General features: G+C 45.6%; 1 protein-coding gene across 3 annotated transcripts in view; it reads left to right on the top strand.

Moving 5' to 3' along the window:
- Positions 1 to 17,462, top strand: part of LOC130282029 (ciliary-associated calcium-binding coiled-coil protein 1-like) — a 194,590-nt gene that overhangs the window by 154,390 nt on the left and 22,738 nt on the right. The window contains exon 7 of one of the 3 annotated variants that reach the window (XM_056529865.1): positions 1,984 to 2,107. The exons of the other annotated variants lie outside the window; for them this stretch is intronic. Coding sequence (XP_056385840.1) covers positions 1,984 to 2,010 — 27 coding nt within the window. The 3' untranslated portion in view covers positions 2,011 to 2,107. Of the gene's footprint in view, positions 1 to 1,983; positions 2,108 to 17,462 lie in introns of those variants that run through there. 3 annotated transcript variants of the gene reach the window in all.

Here is a 17,462-nt window from a genome sequence, read left to right as displayed (position 1 = left end):
CTTTTAAAAATCATAACCCTTTCAATTTTCCACCTAAAAATCCATATTATGGCTTATTTTTTGCGTCGCCAATTCTACTTTGCAGTGACATTAGTCATTTTACCCAAAAATGCACGGCGAAACGGAAAAAAAAAATCATTGTGCGACAAAATTGAAAAAAAAAACGCCATTTTGTAACTTTTGGGGGCTTTCGTTTCTACACAGTGCATATTTCGGTAAAAATTACACCTTATCATTATTCTGTAGGTCCATACGGTTAAAATGATACCCTACTTATATAGGTTTGATTTTGTCGCACTTCTGGAAAAAATCATAACTACATGCAGGAAAATTTATACGTTTAAAAATGTCATCTTCTGACCCCTATAACTTTTTTATTTTTCCACGTATGGGGTGATATGAGGACTCATTTTTTGCGCCGTGATCTGAAGTTTTTATCGGTATGATTTTTGTTTTGATCGGACTTTTTGATCACTTTTTATTCATTTTTTAATGATATAAAAAGTGACCAAAATACGCTTTTTTGGACTTTGGAATTTTTTTGCGCGTACGCCATTGACCGTACGGCTTAATTAATGATATATTTTTATAGTTCGGACATTTACGCACGCGGCGATACCACATATGTTTATTTTTTATTTTTTTTACACTGTTTTATTTTTTTTATGGGAAAAGGGGGGTGATTCAAACTTTTATTAGGGAAGGGGTTAAATGACCTTTATTAACACTTTTTTTTTACTTTTTCTTTGCAGTGTTATAGGTCCCATAGGGACCTATAACACTGCACACACTGATCTCTAATGCTGATCACTGGCGTGCATTAACACGCCTGTGATCAGCATTATCGGCGCTTGACTGCTCCTGCCTGGATCTCAGGCACGGAGCAGTCATTCGTCGATCGGACACCGAGGAGGCAGGTAAGAGCCCTCCCGGTGTCCGATCAGCTGTTCGGGACGCCGCGATTTCACCGCGGCGGTCCCGAACAGCCCGACTGAGCAGCCGGGTCACTTTCACTTTCACTTTAGAAGCGGCGGTCAGCTTTGACCGCCGCTTCTAAAGGGTTAATACCGCACATCGCCGCGATCGGCGATGTGTGGTATTAGCCGCGGGTCCCGGCCGTTGATTAGCGCCGGGACCGACGCGATATAATGCGGGATCGCGGCGCGATCCCGCTTCATATCGCGGGAGCCGGCGCAGGACGTAAATATACGTCCTGCGTCGTTAAGGGGTTAAAGAGAGAACCCATTAATATCAGTAGGGAGTACCCCTTTAACGCCTTTTCGTTTTCAGCTACTTAAAGAAGGAACATGCCTTGTTCAAGTGGCATTAATGGTTTTGGTAAAAAATAATAGTAGTAAAGTCACTTGTCCCAACCAATCTTTATGGCAGCAACTGTGAATATTTTATAAGACCTTACACATTTTTTTTTTCTAGTAATTATTTTGAATACATATGGGAAATGTAATGACACTCACTGGTCTTTAGATTTTAGAACCGGACTTCACCGTTAGCAGTCGCCTTTTCTGTGTCCTATCAATAGCTCCTAGTACTCAGGTACTCCAAGGACTTATGTTGGAGCAGTAGTCAGTAGTTTCACAAAAAATAATACAACCTTGTACCAAAGGTCAGAAGCAAAACAAATGACAATGATGTCATTTCCCGATGGGAGTGGAAGGCTAGGATCTGGAAATAGAAAATTAAAATAGACTAAATAATAGCCTAAAACAAGGCACAACAAATACCCAGCATGAATTATACTCCAGCTAAAGTTAACCCTGCAGACAACAACTATTTAAACATTAAACAACAGGATTCATCATGACCAGTTCGGCCATTCATAGTAGAAACCACATACATTTGTTCACACACTTAAATTTTCACTTCATTAGTTAAAGGGATTGTCTGGCGATTTAAATTTTGTTCAAATCAGCTCAGAGAGATGCAAATAAAGAAGTAATTCTCACCTTTTCAATCCCCATTTAGGGTTCCCTGTCAGTCTCTGTTTCCTGATCACTCACAACACCAAACATGTGACCACTGCAGCTGTAGCTTTAACTAATTTAGATCAACTACTAATGAACATCTTCCACTAAAATTAAAAAAAAATGCTAAAGTATATGCCATCCAATCTGTAATACTCACGACCACACAGGCGGCTGAGGAGATGCGAGGCACAGGAGGGATAAGGCAGCTCGTAGTTTGGATGGCAGAAGGTCAGGGCAGGCGGCGTGGTTGCATAGTCAGGACGTAGCAGGAGGTCAATAGGCAGGCGGTAGAGAAGCAAGGTCGGGTCACAAAGCGAAGGATCAGATACACGGCAAGGCAGAAACAGGAATGCTTTCTCTCAGGCTCAAGGCAACAAAGATCCGGCAGGGGAGGGAGGAGGGTGGAGGAATAAATAAATGAGCCACTGGTGAATCACACTAATGAGCGCACTGGCCCTTTAAATCTTAAAGCTTTGGCGCACGCATGCCCTAGGGAACGGGGACTTGAGCACTGGAGGCGGAGCAGTGAGGCAGAGGCTGGGGCAGGAGAAGCACCTGGTGAGTGACGGACTGGGGCTCGCATGCGGGCGCAGGAGGTAACGGCAGGTAACGGGATCATGCGTTCACGGCCAGCGTGTGCGGCCGGAGCGCATTACGTAAAAGTACCCCCTCCCCCCTTTCGTCTCCCCCTCCTTTTTCAACTGAAAAAACTCAGAAAACTTCTGAGAAGGTCACGGTCCAGGATATTCTCCTAAGGATCCCAAGATCTCTCCTCAGGACCATAACCCTCCCAGTCGACCAAAACATTTTTTTACCTCTCACAGTCTTTGTAGCAAGAATCTGTTTAACCTTGAATATGTCAGAAGTGCCAGAGACAGGTGTGGGGACAAGATTCTTCTGAGAAAACCGTTTATGACAAGAGGCTTGAGGAGAGAGACGTGGAAGGAATTAGGAATGCATAACGTAGGAGACAGGGTTGATTTTTTGCAGAATCTGGAAGGGACCAAGGTAGTGAGGACCGAGCTTGTAACAGGGGATTTGAAGCGGATGTACTTGGATGAAAGCCACACCATGTCACCAGGAGAGAAGGATGGAGGAGGTCTTCTACTTTTATCCGCTTGTGCCTTCATTCATGAAGAAGCCTGACATAATGACTGTGGGTCTGTTGCCAGATGGTAGAGAAGTCACGGACCAGCACATCAACAGCAGGCACACCAGAGGAGACTGGGAGAGGAAGAGGAGGACGGGGATGGAGTCCGTAGACAACAAAAAAGGGAGACAACCTCGTGGACTCAGAATCCTTATGATTATATGAGAATTCAGCCTAGAGAAGAAGGTCGACCCAATCGTCTTGGCGAACTGAAGCAAAATGCCGAATAAAAGTCTCTAGGATTTGATTAACTCTCTTCACCTGTCCGTTGGACTGAGGGTGGTAGGCCGAGGAGAAGTCCAGATTGATGTTCAGACGGTTACAAAGGGCTTGCCAGAACATAGAGACAAACTGCACACCTCGATCCGAAATGATATGCTGAGGAAAACCATGTAAACGAAAGACATGTAACAAGAAGTACTTCGCCAGTTGCAGGGCAGAAGGAAGACCTGGTAGAGGAATTAAGTGAGCCATCTTGGAAAACCGATCTACAATGACCCAGATGACAGTGTTATTAGGAGATGGTGGCAAATCAGTGATGAAATCCATGGCGATATGGGACCAGGGAGTCCCTGGAATGGGTAAAAGCTGTAAGAGTCCTGCAGGTCTCTGCCGAGGAGTTTTGTAGCGGGCACAAGTTTCACAGGAACGAACAAAATCAGAAACATCATGTTCAAGATGGGGACACCAGTAATGCCGGGAAATAAGAAGTAGAGTCTTTCGTATTCCAGGATGTCCTGCTGTCAAGGAAGAATGACCCCATTTCAGGACCTTGCGTCTCAATCTGGCGGGCACAAAGGATTTTGCCAGAGGAACTTGCTGAATCTTGGCATGAGCTGCAGGAATCAAATGGTCTGGAGGAATAACTTGCCTAGGCGGAGTCCAAACCAACGACGTCAGAGGACCTGGAGAGAGCATCAGCCCTGATGTTCTTGTCTGCTAGATGGAAGTGAATGAAGAAGTTGAACCTAGAAAAGAATAGTGACCACCTTGCCTGGCGGGGGTTCAAATGCTGAGCAGACTGAAGGTATAGAAGATTTTTATGGTCGGAGTAGATGCTGATCAGATGAGAAGAACCTTACAATAAATGTCGCCATTCTTCCAAAGCTAGCTTGATAGCGAGGAGTTCACGATCTCCAATGAATTAATTCCTCTCAGCAGGAGAGAATGTCTTGAAGAAGAACCCACAAGTAACAGTCTTGCCCTTGACATTTTTCTAAGTAAGAACGGCACCCGCTCCAATAGATGAGGCATCAACCTCCAAAGCAAGGGGCATCTCCGGATCAGGTCCTGTAAGCACGGAAGCAGAGGCAAACACAGACTTGAAACGGGAGAAGGCCTCTTCAGCCTCTTGAGGCCAAGACTTATGATTAGATGCCTTCTTAGTGAGAGCCACAATTGGAGCAACCAAGGATGAAAAATGTGGGATAAATTGACGATAATAGTTTGCGAACCCCAGAAAGCCCGAAGGACGAGAGACAATGTAGCCAAGAAACCGAAGGCTAGATTTCTCAAACAAGCATTTCTCCAGTTTGGCGTTGAGATGATTCTTCTAAAGTCGCTGAAGAACCAGACGAACATGAGAACGATGCTCCTCTAAGTCCGAAGAGAAGATCAGGATGTCATCTAGGTGTATGACAACACAGGTGTAGAGAAGATCACGGAAGATATAATTGACAAACTCTTGAAAAACGGCTGGAGCATTGCAGAGACCAAATGGCATTACGAGATATTCAAAATGTCAATCACGAGTATTGAAGGACGTTTTCCACTCATCTCCCTTGCGGATACGAATGAGGTTATATGCTCCATGTCCAATTTGGAAAAGACCTTGGCACCTTGTAGATGGTCAAAAAGTTCTGAGATAAGAGGTAGAGGGTAACGGTTCTTGACCGTGATTTTGTTAAGTCCCCTGTAGTCAATGCATGGACGGAGTGAGCCATCCTTCTCCTGGAGATTCTCCTGGATATACTCAGCCATGCCTTTGGTCTCAGGGACTGATAGAGGGAATATCCTCCCGCAAGGGGGAGTGGTACCAGGCAGAAGATCAATAGGGCAATTGTAAGGACGGTGTAGAGGCAGAGACTCGGCCTGTTTCTTGCAGAAAACATCAGAGAAATATTGGTAAGGTGGTGGCAGGCCAGGTAAAGGAGGAAGGCAAGAAAGAACTTTACACAGAACTGGTTGGAGGCAAAGATTTTGACAGGATTGTCCCCAACTAATAATCTCTCCACTTCTCCAATCCAGTTGCGGAGAATGGTGTTGCAGCCAAGGAAGACCAAGAAGAATCTCTGAAGTAGAGTGTGGCAGAACATAGAATTCAATCTTTTCTTTATGCAATACACCCACTTGCATGACAAGAGATTCAGTACGAAGGTGAACCATACAGTCCAGATTTTGTCCATTAACAGAGGAGACGAACAAGGGCTTGCCAAGGCAAATGACAGGATGATGATACTTGTAGACCAAAGAAGCGACAATAAAGTCACCTGCTGATTCTGAGTCCAAAAATGCTGTAGCTCTGAAGGAAAACTTGGCAGAAGTGAAGACTTTTACTGAAATAGTTAAGCAAGGAGAGGTGGTATTCACACCTAGGGACGTCTCTCCTACGTGCCCTAGGTGCAAGCATTTTCCTGGATACTGTGGACGAACAGAACAGTCTTTGAGGAAGTGTTCGGGGCTAGCACAATACAAGCACAAATTCTCACTGCGTCGTCGTGATCTCTCCTGTTGCATAAAACGGGAACGACCCACTTGCATAGACGGCATAAGTCTCAGGAAACTGTAGAGGTGAACGTTGAAACACGGGTGCCAGGAGAGGATATTGCCATGTTTGGGCAGGTGCCATCTCTAAGCGCAATACTTCCTGCCTCTCAGCAAAACACACATCAATACGTGTGGCCAATTTCTTCCAGTTCTGAGGCTAAAGTGCGGAATTGAACTGCGCAGTCACCAATGGAAGAATTCCCTTGACATAGATTCAGCAAAGCCGACTCCGCAGAAGAGGCACGTACGGGTTCCTCAAAGACACAGCGAAATTCTGCCAAAAAAGCTGTTAAGTTGGAAGCTACTGGATCACCGCGGTCCCAAAGGGGTGTAGCCCAGGCCAGGGCTTTGCCGGCAGTAGGCTAATGACAAAGGCCACCTTCGCACGTTCTGTCGGAAACAGTTCAGACATGAGCTCCAAGTGCATGGAGCACTGTGTTACGAAGCCTCTGCATGACTTGGAATCCCCATCATACTTGGAAGGTAAAGGCAGGCGTAGCTGGGAGCCAGAAGACACTGCAGGAGCTGGTGCTAGGAGTGGGTCAGGTTGCGGTACCTGCTGCTGTTGCAAGGCCAAAAGCTGTTGCATCATAGCTGAAAGTTGAGAAAGTTGCCTGTCAGGACAACTGCTGTGACTGAGGTACCACAACGGAGGGAAGATCCGTGACTTCATGCAGGAGTACCTCAGCGGGATCCATGGCCGTATCTTACTGTAACACTCACGTTTCAGAAGACAGGAACTCTGGTGGATGTGGATCCGCTGGACCTGTGTGGCAGATTACTCGGACCATACCAGGGAGCGGAGTCTAATGTGCCGTTGGTTTTCACACGAGCTCGCCGCAAAGTGGGATGGACTTGCTGCAGCAGGCGGCACCCAGGTCGCTACCCCTGGCATGGCTCGACCACACAGGCGGCTGAGGAGATGCGAGGCACAGGAGGGATAGGGCAGTTCATAGTCTGGATAGCAGAAGGTCAGGGCAGGTGGCATGGTTTCGTAGTCAGGACGTAGCAGGAGGTAAATAGGCAGGCGGCAGAGAAGCAAAGTCGGGTCACAAAGCGAAGGATCAGATACACGGCAAGGCAGAAACAGGCTCAGGCTCAATGCAACAAAGATCCGTCAGGGGAGTGAGGAGGGTGGAGGAATATATAAATGAGCCACAGGTGAATCACACTAATGAGCACACTGCCCCTTTAAATCTTAAAGCTCCGGCGCACGCGCGCCTGAGCAGTGAGGCAGAGGCTGGGGCAGGAGAAGCACCAGGTGAGTAACGGACTGGGGCTCGCATGCGGGCACGTCCCACGGTGCGAGTCCCTGCCTCGCCAGCAGCAGCAGATAACGGGACAATGCGCTCACGGCCAGCGTGAGTCGGCGGAGCGCATAACGTAACACAATCGTTCTTCATAATTTTTAAGTCACAGCTGTTTCAAAGTAAACCCGACAGCAGGCAATAGGAAAGTTTATAGCAAAAGAAAATGTCAGATTTTCTGGGGAATATTTAACCTATCATATTGATTACCAAGAAGAGATATAACATGAGTAGCATATTTATCCAATTTGACAATCATAAATAAAAATAAATAAATAGGCCTTATTGAGCTAACAAAACATGTTCTTCTGTTATATGGCTTTTCTAAATTAATTGTCTTAACTTAACTAGGGATGGGCGAAACGAATCTGACGAATCCGAATTCGTTACAATTTTCAGGAAAAATTTGATTTGCAACTAATCAGTCACTTCATTAAACACCATTTAGTGTGGTCCAGGCTCCAGGGCATCTAAAATGGCAAATCCACATGTCAAGGACATGGGGCAAGGAATCCCGATAAGGCGGGAACAAGGGTTGGCGGGATGACCCTGAATCACATGCGGCATGCAGCCTATCAGCAGTCAGCCACCCCTGTGTTGTCACAGCCCTATATAATCGGCAGTCATCTTGCAGCCACTCACATCAGCATTCTATTGCAAAGAGAGAGAGCGACAGAGAGCAGTGTGCTGCACAGAAAAGCAATTGTGGGTGTATTACAGCAGCGATTCACCTCAAACCCAAATCCAGCCTAAAAGCACCGATAGGGAAGGGAGAGTGATTGAGAGAAAAAAGTGCAATTGCGGGTGTATTACAGCAATGATACACCTCAAGCCCAAATCAAGCCTAGAAGCACTGACAGGAAAAGGAATGAGATTGAGAGAGAGAGTGCAATTTTGGGTGTATTACAGCAGTACTACACCTCAAGCTCAAATCCTGCCTAGAAGCACTGATAGGGAAGGGAGTGAGATAGAGAAAGAAAGTGCAATTTTGGGTGTAGTACACAGCGACTATGTGCTATAGCACCAGTGTGTACAACAACTGAAAAGCTGAAAATAGTAGCCAGCCAATTAGGGTAAGCAGAGCACTAAAAGCATATTGTCCTCTATTAAGTGTAACCTGTGTGTACATCTAAGTGGTGTACCATCTTGTTCCTGTTAAAGTCTCAAGAGCCTAGTTACTGTGAAAGGCCAGGCAAAAGTACACACCTGCTGGTGTTGTAGACAAATACTGTTTTAAGCGTACTGGAGTGCATTATAGTCCTGTCAGGGACCGACCAGGGGGACAGGGAAAGTGAGCCCTAAACTAACCCTAAAACCGCTCTCCTTGCCTACTCGCCCATCCACCCTAACCGGTGAATCGACAACTGGGTGCCGTTCCCTCCCTGAGCTAAAGTGCAGGGGCCTAATAAAAACACATACTAATAAATAGTCGGTCACAAACCAGAAACATAACAGAAACATAGAACTCAATAGTATAAGTTTGGAGGACACAGATCAGTGAGCAGCACAGGGGACATTATGGATCAATGATCATGAACAGAGGACACTATAGATCAGCGGACATGAACAGAGGACTCAGTGGTCGTGAACAAAGAACACTATAGATCCGTGGTCGTGAACAGAGGACACTATCGATGAGTAGTCATGTACAGAGCTCCAAAGATCTGAAATCAAGAATTAATACAACTAGAGTACAAAACACCAGACATGAAAACAGATAGGTCAACAGACTTTAGGAACAGACAGAAATATAGCATAATCCCCCAGAACATCGAACATCCAGTGGACACAAAGTCCCCATGGACCAGAAACAGGGATCTATCGCTAATCAGGAATATTCACATTCCCTATGCAAAACCTCCAGTAGACACGAAGTCCCCATGGACAGGTAATAGGGATGCCTAGATACACAGGATATATTTATAGAACACTGTTCACACTGACCACATAAACTGTAATAATCGCAATACCTTCAGAACACCTCCAGTACACAAGGAGTCCCATAGAGCGGTAACAGGGATGCCTAGATACACAGGATATATTTATAGAGCACTGTTCACACTGAACACACAAACTGGACACTCCACTCCACTATAGGAGTAGCCAATAATAATAAATCCAAATAGACTGCTGGCCAGCGGCACACTCATCAGTGTGGACAGGATGCTGGCCCAGTAGGAAAACAGAAATATAAAACACAGCACTTCACAAAAACCGATACAAGAGAAAACATAGTGTGAACAGACACAGCAGAAAGGATAAACAAATCCTAAAACTGACTAAACAAACACAGCTTAATATCCACAAAGAGCATACCACCTAACATGGCTAAAACCAGAAAATACAAAGTGCATGCTAAAAAAGACATAGTATATTAAAAGCTCAAACAAAGAATGTTACACCAAGCCTCCATTAGCAGCATAGCCAGCATGTGAGCAAGTCAGGATGACATTAAGTCAATCACCAGCCCAGAGGCTAGACTGAGCTGACTTTAAATAGACAAACCCTAGGAGCTGTTGGCTAGCAAAATCGAGAGGCATTAACTATTGCCTTGCTGGGGAGCATAAAACTGTTCACACACAAGCAATCCAATAGCTGTGTGTGAACACAGACCACGACAGACATGACAACTCCCCTCATAAGTGCATACCACACACCTGCTGGTGTTGTAGACAAATGCTGCTTTAAGCGTACTGGAGCGCATTGTACTCCCCTCATAAATGCATACCACATACGTACATCTAAGTGGTGTACCATGTTGTTCCTTTTAAAGTCTCAAGGGCCTAGTTACCGTGAAAGGCCAGCCAAAAATACACACCTGCTGGTGTTGTAGACAAATACTGTTTTAAGTGTAGTGGAGCGTATTGTACTCGCCCTCATATACGCACTAAGTATATCAGGCAGAGAAGTGCCAGGATGTGCACAGAGGAGTGGCAGAGGCCTAAATTCATCAGGCAGAGGTCCCAGCAGACTAGGGGCGTGTATCAGCAGAAGTCGCAGCGAGAGGCCTGAGTTCCCGGTATCAGATAGTGGTCATGTCTCAACCAACAACCCATCTGCCGTCATCGATTGGTTAACACGGTCATCCTCTTCATCACAAGTGACATCTGACACCCCCAGTCAACAGTCGGTTGGTTTCTCAGACACAACCCTCAGTTGGCATGGCCCAGGAGCAGTCTCTGTCCTCCCATTGCCTCTGTCCTATGCTGTTCCCTCCCCCACAGAGGTATTTTGTGCTGTGGGTTCAGCTCCACTATTTAGTGAAGACGATCTACTAGAGGACAGTCAGCTACTGCCCAGCCAAGAAGTGGAGGAGACATCTGCCGCTTCCACCCCTAGGCGGGCAAGTAGTGATGAGGAGAGTGGTGTGGGAGGTGGTGTTACGAGCGTTCAGGCTCCTGAACAGATACTGTTGAGAAACCTGAGGAGGACATCAGTGACGTGCAGACACAACTCGATGATGAGGCCGATCGCACTTAGGAGCCGGGTGCAGAAGGGGCTTCATTATCATCAGGAGAAGAGGGTTGCAGGTTGCCGTGAGGCAGCAGCTGAGCCAGTAAGGTGGTAGCATGGTTGGCAGTCAGCATAGTGGCAGAAGTGGAAAGTCTGGAGCCAAACGTGCACGGGGTAGACCACCTGCTTCGCGGCAGCCTACTTTCGCAGGAGGTAGTGGAACAGGGGTTCCTGGAGTCGCCGGCAGTAGCAGTCAATCAGTGCGGACTGTTGGTGGGAAAATCAGCTACTCGGTGGTTTCATCAAGCATCCGGAGGAGGTTAACATGACCACATGCAAGATGTGTTGGCAGAAGGTGAAGCGTGGCCAGGGTCCCAATGCACCACGGCCCTGCGTCAACATATGCAGTGTCACCATAAAGCGGCCTGGGAAAACCGTGACTCTGATGTGGTGGTCCGGTCTGCTGCATCACCCAGTGGCACGCCACTCCCTGTTTCAGCCAGCCAAGCCTCCACCACCTCAGCCAAACGGAGCTGTGTGTCATACCCATCTTCTGTCGCTCCAGAAGCTCCTGCTCCCCCTACTTCGATTCAGTCATTCCGCCAGCAATCCATTGGCGAAGCAATGTCCAAGAGACAACAGTATGTGCCCACTTATCCAACGGTGCAGAAGCTGAATGTGCTCCTGTGCAAGTTGCTGGTGCTGCAGTCCTTCACTTTTCAAGTGGTGGACTCTGCACCTTTCAGAGAACTGATGGCTTGTGCCAAGCCGAGGTGGAGAGTCCCAAGCCATCATTTCTTTTCGAAGAAGCAGTACCAGTCCTGCACAATTTTGTGGAACAGAAGGTGGGCCAGTCCTTGAGCCTGTCGGTGTGTACCAAAGTGCAAGGCAGCATCGATGTATGGAGCTGTAACTACGGTCAGGGACAATAAATGTATTTTACAGCCCACTGGACGAATGTGGTTCCTGCACAGCCACAAGTGCTAAAAGTCATTCATCAAGAAATCGACTCATGGCTTACTCCACAAAAACTGGAAATGGGAACCATGGTGACCAACAACAGGAAGAACATCTTGTGCTGCCTCAAGGAAGCCTGAACCATGCGCCCTGCATGGCACACATGTTCAATCTGGTTGTTAAGCGGTTCCTGAAGTGTTCCCCCCATTTGCAAGATATCCTAACAATGGGAAGGAAACTTTGTATGCACTTCAGTCACTCGTACAGCACAAAGCACACCCTCCTTGAGCTGCAGCGTTAAAACGGTATCCCCCAACATAGTCTGATTTGCAACGTTTCCTTACGTTGGAATTCCACCCTCCATATTTTGGACCAACTATACGAACAGAGAAAAGCCATTGATGATCCAAGCAGATAGGGGGACTCCCCTTTGTAACTTCAATGTCAACCAGTGGCAGCTCATACGTGACACCTGCCGTTTGCTCAGGCCCTTTGAGGAAGCCACCTTATTAGTCAGTCACCAGGATTATGGGATGAACAACGTCATTCTACTGCTTCATTTACTACAACACGTGTTGGAAATGATGGCTCGTCAGAGCACTGGAGACGTGGCACCTACATCTACCGGCCACATGAGTCCTGTGGGGGCTGAACTGGAGGAGGGGCACAGTGGAGCACAGTTTAAGTTTCGCGGGATGAGCTGTTTTTTACTAGTCATCTGACAGGAGAGGAGGAGCAGAAGCAGCTAGAGGAGCTAGAGGGTTATGAGGAAGGCGAGACAGAGGACCCAGACACACCGTGGCAGTATGCAGTGGAGATGGAGGCAGGGAGTCCCTCTAAGTCACTTGCACAAAGGTAAGGTAAGAGAGGTAAGTTCAGTAATATCTGTACCCTTGTTCATGATATTTAGAGATTCTCTGGTGTCTGGTATTGTGCCAAGGGATTGGCGCAAGGCGAATGTGGTACCAATCTTCAAGAAGGGCTCTAGGTCTTCGCCAGGCAATTATAGACCGGTAAGTCTAACGTGCATTGTGGGTAAATTGTTTGAAGGACTTATAAGGGATTACATACAGGAATACATAGGGGATAATAGTATTATAAGTGATAGCCAGCATGGGTTTACTAAGGATAGAAGTTGTCAAACCAATCTAATTTGCTTTTATGAAGAGGTGAGTAGAAGCCTTTACAGAGGAATGGCTGTGGATATAGTGTTTCTGGATTTTGCCAAAGCGTTTGATTCTGTCCCTCACAGACGTCTGACAGGTAAGTTAAGGTCCTTGGGCTTGGAAACTTTAGTTTGTAACTGGATTGAACACTGGCTCATGGATCGTACCCAGAGAGTGGTGGTCAATGATTTGTACTCTGATTGGTCCCCGGTTATTAGTGGTGTACCCCAAGGTTCAGTACTGGGCCCGCTGCTGTTTAATTTATTTATCAATGATATAGAGGATGGTATTAACAGCTCTGTTTCTATCTTTGCAGATGACACCAAGCTTTGTAGCACGGTACAGTTTATAGAGGATGTGCATAACTTACAAGATGACTTGGATAGACTTAGTGTCTGGGCATCCACTTGGCAAATGAGGTTCACTGTGGATAAATGTAAAGTTATGCATCTGGGTACTAATAACCTGCATGCGTCGTATGTCTTAGGGGGGATTAAACTGGCAGAGTCACTGGTAGAGAAGGATCTGGGTGTACTTGTAGATCACAGACTACAGAATAGCATGCAATGTCAGGCTGCTGCTTCCAAAGCCGGCAGGATATTGTCATGTATCAAAAGAGGCATGGACTCAAGGGATAGGGACATAATACTCCCCCTTTATAAAGCATTGGTACGGCCTCACCTGGAATATGCTGTTCAGTTTTGGTCGCCTGTTCATAAAAGGGACACTGCGGAGTTGGAAAGGGTGCAGAGACGCGCGACTAAACTAATATGGGGCATGGAACATCTTAGCTATGAGGAGCGATGAACGGAGTTACAATTGTTTAGTCTTGAGAAGAGATGTTTAAGGGGGGATATGATAAACGTATATAAGTATATAAATGGCCCATACAAAAAATATGGAGAAAAACTGTTCCAGGTTAACCCCCCCCAAAGGACGAGGGGGCACTCCCTCCGTCTGGAGAAGAAAAAGTTTAGTCTAAAGGGGCGACACGCCTTCTTTACCGTGAGGACTGTGAATTTATGGAACGGTCTACCTCAGGAACTGGTCACAGCAGGAACAATTAACAGCTTTAAAACAGGGTTAGATACATTCCTGGAACAAAAAAACATTAATGCTTATGCAGAATTATAAAACTACATCCCTTTCCCTTATCCCCTTACACCCTTCCCTTCAATTCCCTGGTTGGACTTGATGGACGTATGTCTTTTTTCAACCATACTAACTATGTAAGATGACACGATAAATGCTCACTTGCTTGCATAGTGATCGCCGAATTGTCACCATTCGGCAGCAGGATGACCTCTTTCTCTCCACCTTTTTGTACCCTCGTTACCGGCACAAAATTAGGGCCTTTTTTACACCCACTGAGAGTGAGGACAAACTGACCTACTACAGAGACATCCTATGTAGTCATAGTCCTATGTGGCCGATGCCTATGTGCGCCATTATCCATCCTCTCACAGGTATGACCCGGGGGCCCTCTGCGCTCACCTTCCACTGCCATGGCTGCTGGGGAGGAGTGGGGTGGCAGGAGCAGTACCAGCTCCATCATCAGCAGCCTGAGTCTACAGTTGCTAATGAGTACCTTTCTTTACCTACATAGTAAAGCAACTCATCAGCAGCAGGTAGACCTGGAGCAGGACCTGAACTAGCAGGTGGTGGCACACCTTTCCTTTTTTTTTATCTGAAAACATTTTTGGGTACATATATTTTATCCTAAGAATATTATTAAAAGGTAAGTTTTATGTAATGTATATCTTCAATACTTACTTGTGCACACTAACACTTTTACAAAAGAGACCGTTTTCTACTGCCTACTTGCCTCAGCTACTATTCTGATCCTGCCACCCACCTGATGCCACACATCTGATGCCAAGTTCTCCTTTTTTCACCCACCTTTGTCACCAAGTACTGGTATTGCCACCAACCACCCCACTATGTCACCGGGTCACTTTCAGGACTCCTGATGCTGCTGATGCCATCTCCAGGCTGTCTCATTCTGCCACCATATTTTCTCCTTATGCTGATGCTAGCTCCAGGCTGTCTTATAATGCCACCACATGTTCTCCTTATGCTGATGCCAGCTCCAGGCTGTCTCATTCTGCTACCATATGTTCTCATGTTGATGCCAGCTCCAGACTGTCTCATACTGCCACCATATGTTCTCCTTATGCTGGTGCCAGCTCCAGGCTGTCTCATAATGCCACCATATGTTCTCCTTATGCTGATGCCAGCTCCAGGCTGTCTCATTCTGCTACCATATGTTCTCATGCTGCTGCCAGTTCCAGGCTGTCTCATACTGCCACTATATGTTCTCATTATGCTGATGCCACCTCCAGGCTGTCTCATACTGCCACCATATATTCTCCTCATGCTGATGCCAGCTCCAGGCTGTATCTTACTGCCACCATATGTTCTCCTCATGCTGGTGCCACCTACAGGCTGTCTCATTCTGCAACTATATGGTCTCCTCATGCTTCTGCCTTCTCCAGGCTGTGTCATTCAGCAACTATATGGTCTCCTCATGCTGCCTCCACTTCCATGCTGTGTCATTCAGCCACTATATGGTCTCCTCATACTGATGCCACCTCCAGGCTCGGTCATTGTGCCGCTCTGCGACAGTGATTCTAATAGCGACGCCTCTAATCTGCATGTCATACTGAATAACAGTATTATTTCCCTAAACCAGCATACACCCTATGCATCTTACAGCAATGCAAAGTGTTCTTCACCCCTATTGAGGCTCTCTGTAGGCCAGAAATAGCTGTTTTTAATACAGATTTGCCGCAAATAAATTTGGACCAAACAAATTTTTTTTTGGGCGATCGGCCGAATCGAATTTTTCAAAAATGTGCTCATCTTTAAACTTAACTTATTGTAAGGGGAAATTCCAAAGGTATATATTTTAATATTTCCAAGCAGAGGCATAGTTTAATGTTTTTAACCCCCTAATAGAAAATCTGTATCATCCCCCCCCCTCCCCAACATCTACGTATCATGTATAGTATTAGTCTCCTCATTTGGAACAATGACTTTGTAGTGCTCTCTTAGCTCCCAATTATTTGGCATCTTATACATGTTTTTGTCTGTAGTTTTAATATTTTTAAACTAGCCTGACAGTCTTATTCAACATCTCTACAACTTGTAATCACGGTTGAATTTGTCCTGAATTGCAATGTCACCTTTCCTACTCCCATTTATTCCCCATAATGAGTCATTAATTGAAATAATGTTCACAATTATTACAATAATATTAGTGTAAAAAAAAAAAAAGCATCTGCCTAACAATTACATGCAGAAATGTACATTTTATGTAAGTTTATTATCAATTTATGTTTGCGCATTTGATTCTCTGAGACCCAATGTAATCACTGGGGATTTCATATGGTTAAAATAAATGAAATGAAAAAGTGAATCAAATCATCTATAATGTAGAGATTAAATCCTAATTATTCTATGAGTTGCAGCACAGCAGTACAGCAAATAGAATTTTGCAGTGTGTCAAATGGTGCAATTATTGAGGAAACCTTTATTACCCCCAATTTATATGTCTTTATATTTCGTAAATTGACTTTTATGTGATAAAGGTTAACACCGACAGTATAACAGAGAAATTCTAAAGAAATTAGTTATGTCATATCTGCGTGTAAAAATTATCAGAATGCATTTGCAGACACTAAGCTAATTGAATAAAATTGTATGTGTATACATATGCAGTCGGTAACATTAACTGCACAATTTTTAATAGGAATTTAAAAAAAAAATCTATTCTCTGTCTAATTGTTATAGCCTGAGAAATATTTTGATTAACCTCTGGACGACACAGTCGTGTACATGTACGCCCCTGCCATCTGGGACTTTACACACCAGGGTGTAAATATATGCCCTGGAGCATTAAATATCTATGAAGCGAGCACAGGATCTGCGCTCGCTTACAGGAAAACTGTCAGCTTGCTCCCCCTGCACTAACCAGTGGTACTGGCTGGTAGTGCGGGGGGACGCTTATCAGTTTGATGCTTACCGTGCCTGGATCTGCCCCGCCGTTCAGCCGTAATCTTCTATTTTCGGTATATGCTAATTAGGTTCTAACTTGCACCTGTCGGGCTAACTGGCACTCTGACGTCAGTATTTTTGGCCGCAGCGCCTCCCAGCTCATCAATATACCTCCCCTCCCTCCGCCTCTCCCTCTTCATTACAGAGCTGGAGAAGAGGGAGGGGAGTAATATTGATGAGCTGGGCGGCGCTGCGGCCAAAAACGCTGAAGTTAGAGTGCCAGTTAGCCCGGTCATTGCAAGTTAATATAATCTAAATATAGAAGATTACGGACGAACGGTGGGGCGGATCCGGGCACGGTAAGCATCAAACTGATCTGTGTCCCCCGCACTACCAGCCAGTACCGCTGGTTAGTGCAGGGGGAGCAGGCTGACAGTTTTCCTTTAAAATGTGGTTAGTGGTGGCTACTATAAGTAGCTGGAACCTCATCGCAAATCACGGGGAGCAACATTCCCACTGCTCACCGTCATCTATCGATTACATATAAAAGTCCCGATTGGGGACTTAAAAAGTGTAAGATAAAAAAAATTCTAAAATCATTTAAAGCCCTACCCTTCTCTGATAAAAAATTAAATCACCCTCCCAATTCACAAATAATATATTTTTTTATAATAAACATATT

This window comes from Hyla sarda, chromosome 7 (genome assembly GCF_029499605.1).
Source record: "Hyla sarda isolate aHylSar1 chromosome 7, aHylSar1.hap1, whole genome shotgun sequence".
In the NCBI taxonomy this organism is placed as follows: Eukaryota; Metazoa; Chordata; class Amphibia; order Anura; family Hylidae; genus Hyla; species Hyla sarda.
The sequence above is the reverse complement of the archived record's forward strand: the minus strand, read 5'-3'. Positions and strand labels throughout refer to the sequence as shown.